The 20,016-nt window shown below is 38.0% G+C and overlaps 2 protein-coding genes across 5 annotated transcripts in view; one reads left to right on the forward strand and one right to left on the reverse strand.

Moving 5' to 3' along the window:
* The window catches only part of shroom4 (shroom family member 4), a 43,341-nt gene extending 34,946 nt beyond the window's left edge, over positions 1-8,395 (reverse strand). Inside the window, exons 1-2 of one of the 2 annotated variants that reach the window (XM_058780706.1) lie at positions 8,110-8,394; positions 2,937-3,051 (exon numbers count right to left, since the gene is read on the reverse strand). Coding sequence is in view for 1 of the 2 variants with exons in the window: in XM_058780705.1 (XP_058636688.1) it covers positions 8,110-8,232 (123 nt within the window). In the remaining variant the exon portion in view is untranslated. Of the gene's footprint in view, positions 1-2,936; positions 3,052-8,109 lie in introns of both variants that reach the window. The other variant, XM_058780705.1, reaches the window with a different exon arrangement.
* Positions 8,396-14,370: 5,975 nt separating this feature from the next.
* Positions 14,371-18,593, forward strand: cmtr2 (cap methyltransferase 2). Of its 3 annotated transcripts, XM_058783681.1 has the most exons (3): positions 14,404-14,469; positions 15,597-15,631; positions 15,749-18,593. In XM_058783681.1, the coding sequence occupies exon 3, from the start codon at positions 15,788-15,790 to the stop codon at positions 18,017-18,019; it is 2,232 nt and encodes a 743-aa protein (XP_058639664.1). In that variant the 5' UTR covers positions 14,404-14,469; positions 15,597-15,631; positions 15,749-15,787; the 3' UTR covers positions 18,020-18,593. The 3 variants fall into 3 exon arrangements, with proteins under 3 accessions (XP_058639663.1, XP_058639664.1, XP_058639665.1); XM_058783680.1 differs by lacking the exon at positions 15,597-15,631 and having other exon boundaries at positions 14,371-14,469; XM_058783682.1 differs by lacking the exons at positions 14,404-14,469; positions 15,597-15,631 and adding an exon at positions 14,514-14,532.
* The last annotated feature ends 1,423 nt before the right edge of the window (positions 18,594-20,016 follow it).

Genomic DNA, 20,016 nt, shown 5'->3' on the forward strand with positions numbered 1-20,016 from the left:
ACTGAAACAATTTTATATGTCAACTTAAATCATCAACTTAAAATTTAAACTTTGCTAACTTTTTAGGTAATTTTCCTGAGGATCAGCTTTGACTTACACATTATCTTCTCATTCATGAAGGCATTTGAGCTACACAACAGGGACTGATGAGCAGTTGTATTCAAAGCTCTGTAAGCTAGTGGTCAGTGAATGCACCCATGCTTGTGTTGCGGTCTTCTGCTGCTCATAAAAGAGAGAAGAATGAGGCTGCGAGTCCTGAGTAACCCCCTCCTCAGCAGCATGGCCTTTGTCTACTGTTGGACAAGGATTTGAACCACCAACAACACAACCAAACTGACTGACTGTTTGACTGACTGGCATATGCATTATCCCCACTGAAGTCCCCTTTATCAATCCCAACACACACACAAACCTGGTTTATCTGGAGCTAAGAAAACACCTCAGTGTTACGGCAAGGCAGAAACAAAGCTCCCCCGCTAAGAACAAAGTGCTTATCAGAACGTTTTCCTTCAGTATCTGAGGTCAACGGTGCAGGCTGGAACGCCTCTGTCCTTGAGCTGCCCTGATCTCATAAACGGCGAGGAGATGGGAGTGACGGATAGGAACCACAGGAAGGGAGATTCTGGTCCAAGTAAGAGTTAAGACCTTGGGAACACAGGCGAACCTGGAAAAGTGACATACTTGGATGCATTCAAGGTCAGAGTGGGTGAGAAGATCACTGCTGGCTTTTAGCTCCTTCATTTATGAGGAGAGACAGAAGAGTGGGGGTGGAGAGAGAAAGAGAGAGAGAGAGAGAGGCAGAGAGAGAAAAGGTGGGCGAGACAGCGTGAGTGAGAGGGTGACAAAGGCTTCATTCAAGGCTCAGGCTGGGGGAAAATGAGAGAGCGCTACCTCAGTGTGTTGAGCTACGGCCGTGGCCCGACTGAGTCTAAAAGTTCCATTGTGCTCCGAGATTTTTAAAGGTGTGACACACAGCCATGGGTCACCACTGCAACTGAATCAACAGCAAATGACCTATATTCACAGGAGAACATGACCACAGGAACAAATAAGATATGAAATGTAGTGACCAACAAATAACAATTCAGAGGAAATGCAGTCCAAAGTCAAAATAAATAGACCATAAATCATCTAGTCCGTCACACAGTGTGTGATTTACAGCGCGTGTTTTGTTTCAAGGAGACTCATGAGGAAGAAATGCCTTTCAGTGGAGAAACATTTTATCACATTCCTCAATTTGTTTGCCTTGTACAGCCTTAACCGCCAAATGCTGTTTGCATGGACTTTCTTCTCAAACCATTAAACCAGCCAAAAACGAGCGGGGGACATGGCCTGATCATTGAAATAAGACCAAAACAACACCTAATCCGAAAGTCAAGACACATACTAAATGTTAAACATTCACAGAACAGCACTGGAAAGATCACCTCATTACCCTGACTGCACTATTACAACGGTCATAGATTTAAAATGTCCTGATTAAAAATGCCCCAGCTGAACAAATTACACACCTAACATGTGAATCACTACACTTGGTGTTTCCAATAAATAGTTTAGGGATAGTTCTTCCAAAAATGGAAAAAAATAAATAAATCACCCTAATGAAACTTCTTTTTTTTTGTAGCTCAAGTTTAATTTGAATTCACGCACATTCAAAAATGGCATATGCATATAACAACAGGGAAAATGGAATACTGAACAATTTACATTCAAAGCTAACAAATGGCTTTAGAAGACTTGGAATATAGGATTTAATGGTGCTTTTTTGATATTTATGCCATTGTACATAAAAAAAGTGTTGTTGTTAACTATTAAAAATCATTTTTTCGGTAAATAAAATAAAATGTCAGTTTTAAAATATACTTAAAACACATCAGATTATACAAATTATCACTATGAGAAGTGTTTCCAAAACCTCTAAACAAAATTATGCAAAGAATAAACAGAAACTCACTATAATCACAGAAGCCGACTACCTGCACAAAAAGCTCTGAGATTATATTACCAGGCACATGAGCACACATATCAAAGCCTAATCAGACCACATTAATTCCATTCATATTGGAAACCCAACATTCACCCAGTCAGTGTTAACACATCACTAATCACATACATGACACTCAGATCAACAACCAGCCTTTATTGTTGAGTCACTTGATCACATTCTTAACTCGGTACAGCTTACTTGACTCACTTAAATACCCATTCTTAAGACGACCAGGACAACATATATCACCACTGGTGGACATTTTCACAAACATCCCAAAGTGATCAATCATACTTTAGACGTGCACTGGGAAAACCTTCACCTTTTGATGCACGTCCAGAAACAGCAGTGTGTGCGCTCTCATAACAAGATCTCTCCTCGAGAGGTGAGAAGCCATTTTTGAAGTGCAGCCAAGAAGAAGCCTCCTGACGGGCAGATATTGTCTTTGTTTTAGCAAAGTTCAACAAGAGGCAAATTAAAGGAACATCAAACCACTTCCCAGCGCACATAGCTATAAATTACTTTGGTGAGCTGGGTTGTTCTTGGAGCAACGGACGTACACGCTAATACATGAGGTACGATCTGAAATCCGAATATGCAAGTCTGGAAGTTTGACATGCTCGACATCACCCCATCTCTCTCCATCATGGCCTGAATTGCAAATATTGTACGTTTAGCAGGCCTCGTTTCCGAAAAAGACAATGGTGGATGTCAGAAAGTCAGCAACCTTTGGACCCAAGTTAACTTGGATTGATCCATCACTGTCATAGCAGACATGGTGAGAGGAGGAGCATCATGATGGCTCAATTTAAGACCTGTCATCCCTCAGCTTCCTGCTATTTATGAATAGGGCCATAGTGAGTCTTTTGAGGTCGTAATGTGTGTGAAGTGACCTTGTCCCCTCAGCTAACCTCCTCCACACACACGGATCCCCCTCCCCCAGACTCACCTCCCTGGGAGCAACGAGGCCTTTGGAGTGGTTTTGACGGCTGGTTGAGCCCAAATGTTGGATACGAGGTTGGCCGACAAGCTTTTGGTGGAAGCGTTTGATGTGGTCAGGTCTCCTGCAGAACACACAGATGAAGTTTGAAAACTGACTCCCTGATTATCATTTACCATGTGTCTTCACAGAAGACTCTGAAGACCACAAACTTGCATTTCATCAGGCTGAGGTTAAATGGTAAGTTTGTAATTATGCCAAATTAGCAAAAATATAATCATCTCCATGCAGGCCGGCGATCAGTTACAATTTTCCACAGTCAATCTCAAAAATCTTATGATTAACAATAGATTTGAGTGGGATAATACGGTGTCAAAGAATGGAATTTTTAGGGATGCACTGATATTGAAATTGAGGTAAGCTGATAATTGTCTTCATATTAGGGTCGATAACTAATAAAGGGCAATATTAAAATGAACTACAATGAAGCAACCATTCAAATGTTTAAAGTAGATTTAGGCATCAAAGGTTAGATTAGATTTATTAAAGAATTAATTTTAATAGTGTTATAATATGATTAGACAAACTTTGAGTGATCATTAGATGACAGATAATGCTTGAATAAAATAAATAAGTGTAAAAACAGCAAAAATAGGAGAAAAGAGCATACACAATTACGTAGAAAATATCAGCTGATATATGCAACATCAGTGAGAACTTTAAATTAAAAAAAATTAAATTAAATTAAAAAAAAATAAAAAAGTCTGACAGCCTGTCCACATCAAAAGTCTGATAACAAATATATTGTGAATCGCATTTTTTTTGTAATATTTTTCTCTTTTTCTCCTCTCCCTTTATTTGTAAATTTTCTAATATGTTAAAGATAGACTTTAAATAACATTTTAACGTGACTATATTTAAAGAAACGGGATCAGAATAAAAATAAGAAACTATCAAAATAAAAGATACAATCAATTATCCCCAAGCAGTAAAGCACAATTATTTATCCCTAAAAAAAGTTACACAAATGTTTGTTACATTTTTCACACGATGACTTTTGACAATATTACAACCACCAATTAGAGTTTTAAATTTACAACCAAAACTCAAAAGAGTAAAGAATGTGTCAGTTATTTACAATTCCAATATCATCATAGCACGATAAAGATATCATTATAACATCATATCACCAGGTCAGTCCCTACTTCACTACAACCTTTCCTATTCCGTTTAACCATTCACTTGAGAACAAACACACATGCCTCACTGATTAGAAGTCCTGTCACTCCCAGCTTGGTTAAGAGACCATGTGGAAACACTGGTGAGTGTTTGTGGTGGAGGGACTCAGGCAATAAGACCCCAATATCTCTCCCACCATCAAAGCCTCGCTGCCCAAGGCAAAGGCAACGGGAGCCAAGCTCACATTCCTGTCACATATCAGATCCTTCCCACACCCATAACCAGCTGCGGACTTCACCACAATCAACACATCGTTCAAAACAAACAGTCTTTTATCAAATAAATCGAAGAAACAATTTATTTACTCTATTAAATCCAATTGCAATAACAGTGGGAAAAGGAAGCATTACCTCTTAGGACCGATGAGCTGCACACAGCTGTCCAAAACTGATATATTTAACTTTGGGAGGCGATCCAGAAACAGAAGTATGCAGTTACTGAGTAACAGAATAGGGGAAGTAATCCCACTTTAAACAAAGAGATCATATTAAACAAAGGGATGATAAAAATGGAAGTAGAAGTGGAAAATGGCTTCGAATAGAGAGCAACAGTCAGGTTCTGGAAGCAAAAATCCATTAGTTTTCTCCATGGATTTTTTAGTAATAATTGTATACTCCATTCTAGACAGACCTAGCATGACCTTTGTGGTTGTTAACAGTACATGCTTCTGCAGTTAAATAAAATAAAATGATTTATTTCAATTTGATATATTTTGCAATTATTTATATTTAGTTTGTTTCAAATTTAAGTATTCACAGTGTTTCGTGGGATGAGTAGTTCATTCCTCATTTTCAAATAATTTCTGGCTTTGAATCCAAGTTAGTTATGTTGTGATTCATCTCTGAACTGTTTGGTTTAGTGCTTGGTTTAAAATTTATGGAGAGGCTAAATGGAATAAATGGAAAAAAATACTTCCGGAACTAAAGCAGTTGTAAAAAACAAGCGGTCTGTGTTCCACTGCACTGTGAGTTTAAACTGCCAGCAAACTTAAAACATTAACATTTTGCCCTAGTAAAACATTTCCATCTCTCGGTCCAAAATCTTCTTTCTTTCACCTCAAAACTCCAGCGCCTGAGAATAAGTTCCACTGACCGATTAGGAGTGGGAAGAGAGGGATGACTGGAGTGCCATGTGGTCTACATAAACTTCATAGCAGAAAAGAGAAATGCAAGGAAATGCACAATGTTTCCATCACCACTTTAACAGAAGAACAAAAAAAGAGAGGGAATCTTTGAGGGAGGGATGATTAACAAAGTGGTGAGGGGGGGAAAAGCAGCAACAAAGTTTTTAAACATAAATCAGCCTGTTCTTCATGTTCAATCAATGCCAATTGCAATGCAAAAGCCTTTGAGGATTTTTTTGGGGGGGTGGTTGAAGAGGCACAACTGTGGAAAATAACCAAGCATTCTTTGTAAACAAATGGTTTACATGCATTTTCACCACAATTTTGAAGATCACAAGTCTGGCAATGTTTTGTCATGCATTGGACAAATTCTCAAATGCGGATGTAAGATCAACTCAGTTAATCTGAATTCCATCTGAGTCCATTTTAATTCCAACTTTCAGACGTTAACGTTCCACAAAAGATGCCTAATACGTCCAAACACTGTTTGTTGTTGATAAATCTTGATACCATTGTATTTTCTTGCTGCTGGCTGAGGTCAGAATGTCCCATCATGGAATTTTAATTTGAGCACATGTTGCACACCTGGGGGATAGTATTGTGTCTGGCCTTGGGCACCAGGTCCTTATGTTTGCTGTTTGAGATAAATGTCTACTGAGACCACTGGGGGGGTTCAAAATAATGCCCTCAGGGTGCAAAGATGGAAGATAGGATCAGAAAGCAGAACACGCAAACATGCAGGTTGTGCTTTGCCTCCAAATCAGATGGAAAAACTATCAGTGTGAGTGGCAGCGGCTGGAGCCATATGCCCCAGAAGGCTCATGCAAACACAGATAAACAATGAAATCCAATGCCGAGGGAGCCTCTGTATATCATATTTATGATGACATCCAAATAAAGTCCTCACAAGCGAGTGGAGCAGGTAGACACAGATGCATACAGATGCAGGGTAATGCATTGGACCAAGCATGTGTTTCAGGTTAAGCGGTTAACAAGTCCAGCCAGTAAATATGAGGTTATCAGATTGGCCATGATTCAACCCCTGGTTGAGAACTAACCAGCCAGCTGCAAAACCTCACTCATATGGTGCTTCACTTAAAATCAAATTGCTCAATATCACAAAAAAAGCCAACCCCGCTAAATCTGTTTTAAACAACTCACTTTCAGAATGACAGAGTTAAACACTGAGTTTTATCTCAGAATCATTAAGGCAATCTTCATCTTGAATGCATTTTGATCCTGCTGGCGATTCACTGAGAAACAATGATCAAATGACATGTAAATGTCAAAAGCCTGGAAGTGATAAAAGGCACAATATTGCTCAAATGCCAAATGTTAAAGCAGATTAAATTAAACACAGCAGAGCTAAGAAAAGACATTTTACCAACTACACAGACAAACCGGACTCAACGCACATTACAAGTTATCAAGATGTTTTGAGCACTAGAATAAACAACTGTAAACTCCTTCTAAGACATGCTGAAAAGGCACAAATCAAATTAATTTCTTCCCTCTGTCAGACAAAAAAATACCAGCCTCCCCCTCATGACCCCCACTGACTGAGGGGGCAGAGTCTGGGAATGTGACCTCTGGGGGTCTTGTTCCCCCAAAACATCTTCATTTAAGAAAAATAAATCAACACTTTTTGGTCAAATGCCGTTGGAGAGGAAATGGGGGGTGGAAGAAGAAGAAATCAAACATGATTGTCCTTACCTCCCTGTGAGGAATAAACACTAGTTGAAAAAGATGGTTGTTAGTGATAGGTGGGTTCAATTAATTTAAAAACAATGTAACTTATAATAATATTTTGAGAAATTAAAGTTGCTTTTTTTCAGTTATTTGCATTACAATGCATTCAAAGTGTGTATTTTAACTCATTATTACTAATTATACTGTTTAAAAAAATTCATTGAACATGAGTAATTTCCTATCTGCCTCGAGCTCATACAGGGGTTTTATCTAAATTACTGCACAGTAGTACCACAATCCCAGTTGGTTTTACACATAAAGATGAAGTTAATGAGCTGATGACACAAAGCAGCAAGCAAGAGTCCTGGTGTGCACAGAGGGATCCCTGGCTGAGACATCTCTAGAACGGATAATTATTGGTACAGCCTTATTTTCATAATCCCACATCCTTTTTCTAACCAAAAAGCAGCTGCAGCTTTAGCACTAAAATTAAATGCCAACTTATAATAAAAACAATAATAAACTCAGCTTTTGAATGCAGATGCAATTTCTAGAGAGCAAGATGGGCAATGTAAGTGCAATTTAATTAATTTAATGACAAGTGATGCAAATAAAACATACAAAACGTATACTTATTTCACACAAAAATCACTGTAAAACACAAATTATTTAAGATAGCTGTCAGTAGATTTTGGATATGATGTAAGTAGGAATGACCACTTTGACCAAAACACATGAAAGTAAATGGCTAATGAATACTTTGAGCAGAAGTCCAGGTCACAAATGTGTCTCTTATGAAAACATTGATTATTCGTTCATTTCTTTTGGTTTTTATGGATCTGAAAGTCAATGATTCACAGATCTCGTGAGATTCAAGATCTGTAATTTGTGAAAATAACAACTTAGCAAGAGCTTTAAGGTTGCTGTTGTTTATATCCATGTCCATTTCCTTACCACTAAAAGTTTTTACAAAGTTCCCAAACATCCATGAGGGAACCGTTACAATTCATCCAAGCGTAAACAGCGAGTTTAAACTTTCAGCACGATGTAATCAAGTGTCTGGATATAATCAATAAGACACACACGAGCATATAGTAAGAGTTTTTAGCTCTTTGTAAACTCCGGTCTTACTTTAGTAATGATGAGCGGCTCGCCGTGCTCCAGTCCTCCTTTCAGAGTGAATCCCCACGGAGCGCCTCCGTTCAGTTGCACATGGATGTGCTGGAAAGACACCAGCTGCTCAACGGTCTCCATCGTGACTTCTGTGCTTTCAGCTCCGTCCGATCGCCTTGCAATCACGACCCAACTTCATCACGACAACCGGAGACTCCGGGCACGAGAGGACAGACGGTGGGTTGGCCGGTTGATGGGCTTTCCGTGGACTGTTAAGAAGTGCTTGAGAATGAAGAGTAGATTTGAGTGGCAGATGGAACGGCCAATTAGAACAGCGCGTCGCTCTAAACTGACCAATGAAATCGTACCAGGGGCAGGATTTTGACCGACCGCTGCATTGTCCATCGTACCACTATCTGGGAAAAGTCAGGAAAGTTGGCCGTTATCAACTCTTGGGTCATAACTTTCAAACTACAACGGCGATAATTTACATGAAAGCTGGACAGGAACCTTTAAATGGGTTTTCAAATAAGTGAACTGAAATGTTACCCAATCGTGAGATTTTTACACAGACATCAGCTCAAAAGACAATTAAATGCACAACCAACTCTCATTACTCTCCCATTATTTTGGGACTTAAGCATTTCAACTCTGTCATGTGAAATGATCACTTTTTCTGTTAAATCAGTTATAAAAAAAGGAGAATTCTTTTCTCTTTTTGATGAGTGAGGTGGGAAAAAAACAAAACTAGTGCAGCAAATGCAATAATGTAAGCTATAGAAAAAAAACATGAATATGTATATTAAGCTTGTATATATTTTAAATTAACATACATTCAACCTAAATAGAGGGCAATTGCAATATAAAGTGTAAGCCCTTTAAAAATAAAATAAAAATAAAAAAACACCGCAAATGTGACATAGTCAAGAATATGTAAACCATTTTTTTAAGTCACTAAAAAGTGTATTAAATCTTAGACATGAGCAGTAGACGTAAGAGTAGAAAGGGCCACTTGGGGGAGCTGTTGTTTCATGTTTTGTAGAAGTGTGACACACTGTGACGTATCAAGCTGTATTTTAAACATTTAGTAAAAGCTCAGCCTGCAGCCAGCATATGTGATCAAAGCTTCAGGATGAGCACTTACCTTTCTTTACTAATCATTTCCACATTGATGAGCAGCTATTTCTTTATGCATTCAGCTATGTGATTAACAGAAGTCCAGTGATGTCCAATTTGTCATGTTGTTAGGACATCTGCATTCAGCTATTAAGCTGGAAACCAAATGATCAGAGACTGCAAAAGCGTGTCTAAATCAATTACCTGTCAAACACATGAGTGTGGAGAGTATAGTAACACACACTCACACACTTGCTCAGCCAATTATCTGAGGAGTGTGACTGAAGAGTCATAAAAATCCTAATATTAAATTTAAAATATGCAACTATAGTGATGTACTGTACAATTCTCAGAACATTCAAAAAGTTTTCTATTTAAGATCAGTGTTGGGCACGTTACTTTAAAAAAGTAATTAGTTATAGTTACTAGTTACTTCTCACAAATAGTAACTGAGTTAGTAACTGAGTTACATCATTATAAAAGTAACTAATTACCAGGGAAAGTAACTATTGCGTTACTTTTTTAAAAAATGTTCAAATGTCAAATAACTTGGATGCCCCCAATATTAAATATGTTAAATTAATGAAATGGACACTAAAAAGAATAAATTATTATTATAAAACATTGTACATTAATCTACACTATTTATCTACTGACACTTAGTATCAGTCAGTCAAGCATTATAATATAATATTATGACAATTTAATATTATATGATGATAGAACTTTAGTAATTAAAATAACCAAGTATGAATGCATATTTGTCATCAATATAAAACGCATAAGGATTAATGAGCTGCTGGGTTCATGAATATTAATCACGTTGTCTGCGTTCGCTCGAGTTGATTTGCTGAAATTAAAACTGGGACGATAATAGGTGAGCGCCAGCCAATGAGATTGTCCTTTGCGCATTAGTTCCGCCCACTACCAGAGAAACCGGCAGTTCTTAAAAGCGGAAGAATTCCAAAGGAACTCCGTTATTTTGACAGGAAAATACAACAAAGAATATCGTTTACATGTAGCGCGTCAATTCTGCATGTTATGAAAGACTCTCTTGCTCTGTATCTTTCTTTGCGTGCGTGTATGTGAGAGAAAGCGACGGCGAGTCGTGCGCTTCACACTAGAGTTTATGGTACGTCAAATACAGCTACACTGCGCATCCATTCAGATGAACTGAAAAATGTAATTCTAATAATATAATATAGTAACGCCACATTTTATTGTCAGTAACGGTAACGGCGTTGTAACGGGGGAAACAGTAATTCGTTTGATTACTTGTTACTGAAAAAAATAACGCCGTTAGTAACGCCGTTTATTTATAACGCCGTTATTCCCATCACTATTTAAGATTAATACATGCAATAGCTATACATACATACATACATACATAGAGAGAGAGAGAGAGAGAGCTGTAAAATGTATTTTTAAAAGTTGTAAATAAATACAACAAAGATTATTGGAGTACATTTTACAAGAAAATACTATTTCAGGCTTTATGCTTTTTTTTTTTTTTCAGATTGGTTTTAAAAGAAGGGGAAAATACAAAGCCAATAACATGACATTATAAAGATACTAATAAAAAATGTTTGTGAAATTAAACATTTCAGGTCAGACCCCATAAAGCACAGGTCCAAAGGGAGCAGCCTTTCTGACGTTGACATTATGAGGTGCTGCAGTTTACAGCAAAAAGCTTTTCTCAACATGCTCTCCATTGTCATTTTAGCAGTGGTACAATCCTACAGAACAGGCAGGGTACCAATCTAAACACATACTAGAACAGAACACTGATCAACACATTAACAGTCTCTTAGAGACTCAACATGTTAAAATTAAAACGGTATAGACCCCTATAAGTAAGTAAGCAGTCATTTACCAGGCACTTTAATCCAGAGTGACTTTCAGTATATTCATTACAGGGAAAATCCCCCTGGAGTAACCTGGGGTTAATTGCCTTCCTCAAAGGCACAGTGGTGATAGCTCATGGCTCTCTTTCTTTGTGCGGATGAAGCCAGCAACTTTCCAATTACAGCAATAAGACATTACAATTAAGAACCATAACATGTTCTCTCATTACCCTTCTTGTCGTTATCAGTCTCTTAGCATTCTGCATTCTAATCAACATAAGCGTGCTCACTTTAACGCATCTCTCATACACATGAATTAACAGCCATATGAGCCAGCTGAACGCACATGCAAGCACAAGCGCCCTTACGTCGATGAATACACTTGAGCACACATGTAGTGTACTTTTATGCATGACAGCACCCACACATCAGCTCAGCTGTATTCCGTTCATCTAAATGTTGCTCATTTTAACACTGATGTCTCAGAATTAGTTGGCGTAAGAACAATATATGTGTCTATATTTATATATAGAGTGTTTTGGTGCACCATCACTCTTTCTTTTCATTCTCTTTCCTTTCACTGTCACCTTAAACAGGTCTGATTTTCTCCAGTGACCCTTTTTCTGTTTCTTGGGCATTTACTGTAAAAGAGCAATGGGGTCAAAATCTGCCTGTCACCATGGCAATAAACCTCTCCATTCATGCAAGCAGCTTGTCATCTCCATAGTAATGATCTGACCCTGACAGATTACTGTGCCTTAAATTCACACTTGCACAGGCAGTTATATGGCCACATACTTCTAATATGCTGAGCCAGGGGAAATTTCTCTGCATCACTCTTATCTCTGCTCACACACGTTCCTATCGCTTACTAGCAATATTTTCCCCCCATTTTCTATGGGTGACATGATTTGAATTCAATACATTTTGTCGGTTAAAACTCAATTTGTTGTACGACATGCTGTTTTATAAATCAACTTTAAGGACAGTGGATGAGCTTAACAAATAGTGCAGACTGTTTGAGAGGGGTTTGTTCAAGACATCCAGTGGCATAAAACACAGATAGTCACACTATGTAATGCAATAGCAAATTATACTCATAGCATATCTATATGCTTATATCTACATACAAACATACATCAAATATATACACATATCTATTCGAAAGTTCGAGGTCAGTAAGGTTTTTATTGTTTTTTTTTTGTTTGTTTGTTTTTAAAGAAGTTTCAAAATGTTGGTCCCCTTTGACTTCCACAGTATGGAAAAAAAATACTATGGAAGTCAATGGGGACCAAAAACGGATTGGTTACACATTCTTCAAAATATCTTCTTTTGTGTTCAGCAGAAGAATTTCATGAAATTCATACAGGTTTGAAACAACCTTAGGGTGAGTAAATGATTACAATTTAATTTTATGAGTGAACTGTCTTCTTAATGTCTTGAAGAAATGACACTGACCACAAAATTTTGAACGTTAGTATATAACAGCATGTTATTTATGGATATGATGATTAGAATATGTAAAGATAAAGGACAAACAAAATAAGTCTGTATGCATACTATAGTCATAGTCAACAGCATAACAGATTACAATATTATCAAAGAATTCAAGGACTCACATAATACACAGAACACACACACACACACACAGTTAAAGAACCTATTTGATATATATATATATATATATATATATATATATATGAAGAATATGCATTTTGCTTTCAGTACAGTGTGTGTGTGTGTATGTGTGTGTGTGTGTGTGTGTGTGTAAGATATGTTAAAAATGCAAATTAAAAAGAACAAATTTGTGTGCATTAGAAAGCCAATAGATGAGACCAGTCAACGATGTTATTATGCCATTTCTCACTAGTCTCTACAGAGAGAGAGAAAGAGAGAATATATTTATAACTGCTCTCTGTATTCATGTATTTTGTAATTTATTTATTTATTTATTTATTTTACTTACATGTGTAATATGGACATGTATATGTGTTGCCCTTAGATTTTATTTATCTGTATGTTTGTATAATATATTTAATGCTTTGGCAACATTGTGATGTTACACAGTCATGCCAATGAAGCTCATTTGAATTGAATTGAATTGAATTGAATTGAATTGAATTGAATTGAATTGAATTGAATTGAATTGAGAGAGAGAGAGAAAGGAGAACATCCAATAATGCATGTAGGGCAGAATTAGGCCGATTTCTTTAGGCCGATTCCCATTGATTAAATATACAAAAAAGATCCCTCAAATTCTGGATGCATCTAAAATCAAGTTCCACAGAATCGCTACATTTTAAAGCACTACAAACCCAAGAACTGAACCCCGAAAAGAGTCCACTCAGTCAGCTGGTTCTGAGACTTACTAACCTGACTAACTCTACTAATACTAACCAGTCTCAGACCAGCACTGCTTCTCATCCTAACATCAAAATAAATCCAATTATCAAACAATCTAAAAATACATATCTGAAACATTGGGATCAAGAGACTAAAACACAAAGTAAATTACAACTATATCGGACCATAAAATCAGATTATAAATTGGAAGATTATCTCCAGAGTGTCAGAGACTCAAAGCAGAGACAGATCCTGACCAAGTACAGGCTCAGTGAGCACAGACTAGCCATCGAGACCGGCAGACACAGAAAGAGCCGGTTACCCAGAGAGCAAAGGGTGTGTGCTCACTGTGAGACAGGAGAGATCGAGACAGAGATGCACTTCCTCCTTCACTGTCATAAATACATATCCATAAGAAACCTCTACTTCAACAAACTCACCAACTTAATAAAGAACTTTACAGCCATTATTGAAACAGAACAAATAAAGATAGTACTAGGAGAGGGACCGACAGCAGCACTGGCTGCGAGATACGTGTGGACGTGCCACAGCCTGAGAGACAGCAGGTGAATGTACATAATGTGTGTAATATGTGTATTCTCAGTGTGTTTCCCTACTGTCTACCACAGTGACCCTCAACCTTGTGTGTTTATATGTTAAACACTGTGGTATGAAATGTTCACACAATAAGTTCTTATTTGTTACACTGTTTATTTAAGTTTATATTGTTATAATGTTTTTATTCTATTATTTTGATCTCATTGTTATTATATTTCTCCACATATATTTCAAGCTTTGGCAATATTGTATTTTTTACAGCCATGCCAATAAAGCAATATTGAATTGAATTGAGAGAGAGAGAGAGAGAAATGATGAAGTAACATGTCAGAACAAAGTCGATAGAAAAACATTAACAATTTAATTTCAACATCTCAATTTAGCATTCACATTAACTGAAATACAAATTTGACTCCTACTGAAAGTCACTCCCCCTCCTGTCACAGCCGAGCTTGTAAGCGAGCGTCGCGCTGCACAACACTGAGCCATGCGCGAGGAAGCGAGAAACCGTACTGAGGTTGGTAAACACAGGCAGATCTCATTCTGTTAGTATCTTGACAACGATCAACTTGAACTCAAAGTAGGAAAATAATACTATTCAGTTGGTTTTTAGTAATCCAGTTCAATTTATCAGGCTGTAATCGACACATCGAATTTGCCTTCAACTCTTCCCCAAACTAGCCATAACACTTCCATAGCAATGATAGTGTTCATCTGTCAACTCTGTCGGATATTCGGTTGACGTTAAGAAAATTCAGCGGTTAATACAATAGCATAATAAGAATCATGAATCAAAGTCAATAATTTCTGAACGAAGCGTTTATTTACATTTCTATGATATGTAGCCACGTTAGCTTGTTTGCTAGCTAGTAGCCAGAGAGAGAGAGAGAGAGATACAATCCACGACAAGAACAAGCGTACTCCTCAGAAATATGTGAACATACTGGGGGTTGTCGCAGTTGTTTTGTGTCATGGGTTTGGTGCTCTGTAAAAACACCGAGCAAATCATAAGCTTCTCTGAAAGCAGGGAACTGCATCACTGGAAGTAAATGGGTAGTTGTCAACTTCCTTGAGTAATTGAATGGTCATGTACAACGGTGTGACAGGCTATACTCCGTCTTAAACCGCCTTTTGCGAATTATTTGTAATTGTTGTGCATGTCTATAAAACATATCATGAAACGTTATTCTAGATCTTGGCATACATCAACATAATTATTCTATAATTATTATAAGTAATTCTGACAGACCATATCGGAGAGATAATGTGCTGTTTGACTCTTTGCCTGTGGGTTTTACGTTGACACATGCACTTTATACATAAATAATGTGTGCATGCATGCAGAATAGCCTTTATGAGATTTACTGAGCCTCACTGTCATGTTAAAGCAAATATGGCGTAGGATTGTTAATAAGAACTCACTAGAAACATTTAAATGCTTACTAGTCTTCAAATTAAAGGGATAGTTAACCTAAAAATTACCCCAAATCTGTCATCATTGACTCGCAGTCATGTCATTCCAACCCTGTATGGCTGACATTCTGTGATGCACAGAAAAATATATTTTACATAATGTTTTTTCCCCCATACAATGGAAGTCAATGGTAACCAAAACTGTTACCATTCATCTTTCATGTTCCACAGATGAACAAGTCATACAGGTTTGGAACCACATGAGAGTGAGTAAATGATGAAATAATTTTCACTTTTGAGTGAACTATCGTTTTAAACTCTTCATATTCGGCCATGTTATAATGCTTATGAAAATCTTGATTGACTGTCCTTGTTTTTTACAGTTTTTGAATGATTGATGTTGCCAAACATAGTTTTGAAGGATGAACCGGGGCCGAGGAGAGAGAAAAAGAACGGCACCAGAAAAATCAGATGCCTTCGAAACGTGCAACGAGGAAATACATGTGGAGATTCACCAGCTCTTCAACAAGGTCAGAAGTTATGTCCCCCCTGCTGGAGGAGAATGGACGTTACCTGACCCAAGTGTGGTGCTCTGCGATCCTCATGTGAGTCACCCACGTTTGCAGGCTCTGAAACAATCACTAAATGAAGTGAAGAATCAACTCAGCGATAAAGACCTCTCAGTATGGCACCAGCATACTTGTTTCACCAACCGAGCAGGTAGTGTTACAGCCCACCTTCGCTCCACAACCAACGCAGAGCTGTGCACCCAAGCTTGGGCCAAGTTCTATGAGATCCTAGGGACTTTTAAACTTCTGCCTGACAATGCTTTGAAGAGTGGCGAGTTGAACTCCATACACCTGTGTGAAGCCCCTGGTGCCTTCATATCAGCTCTAAATCACTTCCTCAAGACGAGTCGCCTGCATTGCGACTGGAGCTGGATTGCGAACACTTTAAACCCATACTATGAAGCCAACGGACGTGGTTGCACTATTACAGATGACAGACTCATCACACACACTCTGCCTTGGTGGTTCTTTGGATCCGACAACACGGGTGACATAATGCTTCAGAAGCATCTGCTGGAACTGCCAAGATTTGTGAGCAACATGCGCAGTGTTGATTTGGTTACAGCAGATGGAAGCTTTGACTGTCAGGGGGACCCAGGGGAACAGGAGAGATTAGTTGCCCCGCTTCAATATTGCGAAGCCGTTTGTGCACTTCTGCTGTTAGGAACCGGAGGCTCATTTGTCCTGAAGATGTTCACACTATTTGAACACTCATCTGTCTGTCTGCTGTATCTCCTTGCGTGCTGCTTCCGTTCCGTGAACATCTTCAAGCCAGGCACCAGCAAGTCTGGAAATTCAGAACTGTATATAGTGTGCTTGGACTATCAGGCCAAAGAACAAATTCGACCATTGCTCTCAAAGTTAATCCGTAATTACGGACCTGACTTGGCATCCACAGCGGCACTCTTTCCCCGTCGCTGCATTCCAGATTCGTTTCTAAGTCAGCATGAAGAGATATGCACTTTTTTCCATGTATTGCAAGTTAACACAATTCAGGAGAACCTTAAGCTTTTTGTAGGCCTGAATGTAGAACAGCGCAGGCGATTGGAGCAGCTCAGGGAATATGCTGCAGAGTTTTATACGAAACGTTTCAATCTTCACTACCTCCCTCGGAAAAGCTGGGTTTGCCGTGGTGGCGTGGCTAGATGGGTAAAACTCTGTGAAAGGAAGCAAATGGGCTCTTTCAATCAGCGCAAGGAAATGGAGCTTCAGGGATGGAAGCAGCGCCTTGCCCAAGGAAATTATGGGGCGTTCATAGAGAGGCATTGTGCAGGGACAGAAGGGTGTGAGAATGTACTTAGTGGCCCATTGGATGAGTGTGATTTGGGAGCCTGGTTTGCCCTTGAGGGAGCTGCTCTGCCGAAAGTCTGCAGTTCCACCTTCTGCGACCAAGAAATGCTAGACTTCCTGAACGAAGCTCTGGAAGAGAACCTGAGGGTCAAAGCGGCAAATCATTCTGACAGAGCTTTGCCAGTATGCAGCTCCTGCAGCATCGACTCCCCTGTAGGCATCTTATCTGAGATTTGCAGCCGTCCTGATGTGACATCTTGTTTGGTGCTGGGAAGCCAGTCTTGGTATAGTCTTGGCACACTTGTAGGCGTTAAACTGCAGCCAGAGTTTTTGCAAGGACCATCCTGTTGTGAGGTACAGGATTCCACGTTGCACGACGGACAACCAGACTATCAATTTGAGCTTCTGAACGCTGTGCTTTTAGCTCTGCAGAAACAGCATCAGGGATCAACCCTGGTGATTCCCTTAAGTTCTGTCTTAACACGCTTCACCTCCGGCCTGGTTTTCACACTCCACCTGTGCTTCCGTTACATCACATTCCGCTGCTCGTCTGGTTGGCCTCCTGCTGCTCTTGTGTGTGTAGGTTTCTCTCCGCCATCGGCACTACCCCAGCTGCTGGACTTTCTCCGGGACGTTCTGGAGAAGATGAAAAAAGTTAAGCTTGAGCTGGGGAGGCAGATTTTGCAGTTTGTACCTTTAGAAGAACTTCTCAGGGGGGAATTACCTCGCTTCCTGTCTTCCTTCAATACTGCTGTTGTTCGACAGCAGCTACACATGCTGATGCAGGTTGAATAGAGCACATACTGTATGCCTATATTCTCTAGAAGAAATTTTCAGTTTGACTACATTTGAGTATAATAATGCCTCGGTTTACTTCAGTTGAAGCCGTAGCCTCAGTTTGTGCCAGTGCCACAGTGAATATGTTGGATATATTGGAACACAGAATTCTTTTGTTTTATATATTTATACTGGGGAGAATAACTTTCTTTAATCTTGAATGTGCTGCATATGACTCAAAGATTTTTTTTTTTTTTTAGGTATATTTATGTAACAGTATGTGCAGTTCAAAATGTTTATTTTAATATTTATGTTTCATAACACTTGAAATTATATGTGTTGCCTTGATCAATTTGTCTGTCCTGGCTCATTTATTAAAACCTTTTCTTTAATGCATATATGGAGTGTTTTCATGAAAATATCTAGTTGTTGTTACCATAAATAGCAACTAACAGAAACTGTTATCAGAGTTTTAGGTATAGTGGGACTATATGCACATAATGTCTAGTAATATATGGTGGAGTACATCATATATACATTTGACAACTGTGACCCATTGTATTAATCATGACTTTGTTAAAAAAAAAACATAAAACCAATTTTTAATCTTTTGTTATTGTGTAGCATTGTTTTCCAACTCCAAAAAAAATGTTTAGGAATTAATGGAGTTACATTAGCTGTAATGCAACTCTATGCATTTTAGTGAACAAAATGTTTTGTAAAGAAAACATGAAAAAAATAAGTATTTATAGCAAATATAAAAATGCATTGCAAAACATAAAAACTGATTCTGATTCTGGAAAACTGGTTAGTTTATAGTGGGGCTATTGAAAATGTTGGCAGGTACAGTAAAAAAAATCATTACTGGACCAAATAGCTTACAAGTAAAAGACCAAAATGTCAATTTTATTTTAGAATTTGGGACCATTAGCTAGATATTTTTTTAAATTGATTGATTGAAGTTGGTAGAAGTACATAAAAATGCATTTAAAAAATAATCACAATGGTGGTTATACATAGTAGGCAAGTGGTAAAAATCATTTACCTGCAGGGTCAAAAAAATGTATACCCTTTACTAGTTTGCCAGTGTTGATTGGTGTTCTCTTGTAGAACATCAAAAAATAACTATTAATCTGGCCAACAAACTTTTGTTTGGTATGCATTTGCTCCTTTTCCTTAATATATAATGTGACTATTTCAGTGTTCACTCTAAGCAAAAAAGGTTTTGACAAATAATAGTCAAGTCTGAGCCAAGGGCTATGAGTTATCTTGAGTTATACATTTTTTATGTTGGCAGATATAAGTGATCCAACAAAAGACAGAGAACAACCTATGGCCATTTTTCAGACCAGAAATGTGTTTATGGAAATATCTACACATACTGTACTTGAAGAGGCTCTGTCTTAGTCTCATGAAGGTAAATGTTTCTGCGCATATCTGACAAATGCTTCAGTTGAAGTTCTCTTATCACACCCACACTTATTTGTTGGATGTGAGGAACTCTGTTCTTATCAACTGATTATTTTTGTGTGGATGGATTTCTGCACAGTAAGAGTGAGAATTCTATACTCGCATCTGCATCTGCATCTGATCTGCGGATTTCCACTAATCTCCCAACGCTATTCACATCCAACAGTATGCACATCCAGCTGTTTCATCCAGTTTACATCTAAACCAATACACACACAAAACAAACAGTGAAAGACAGCAGGTCGAAATGAAATCTTGAAAAGTCTTTTTAGAATATTTACAGTTTAGAAAGAATCTTAACATTAATTTTGTCACTATAACTTATGATAAAAATGATTTCGCAACTAAAGACTACACCTTTATGTCCGTGGAATGATTCTGATTGGTAAATTGTAGAATTCTACAGTCAAATATTTTTTGCGTAATGATTGCAAAACTGTATAAGTGTCCATTTTCACAGATTTTTTAAAATCTACAAAATATTGTTAAAAATCAATTAACCAGTCTTAGCTGGTTTGGTGGTCTTCAGAAATTTAGACTGATGG

This window comes from Onychostoma macrolepis, chromosome 07, assembly GCF_012432095.1.
Source record: "Onychostoma macrolepis isolate SWU-2019 chromosome 07, ASM1243209v1, whole genome shotgun sequence".
Taxonomy (NCBI): domain Eukaryota; kingdom Metazoa; phylum Chordata; class Actinopteri; order Cypriniformes; family Cyprinidae; genus Onychostoma; species Onychostoma macrolepis.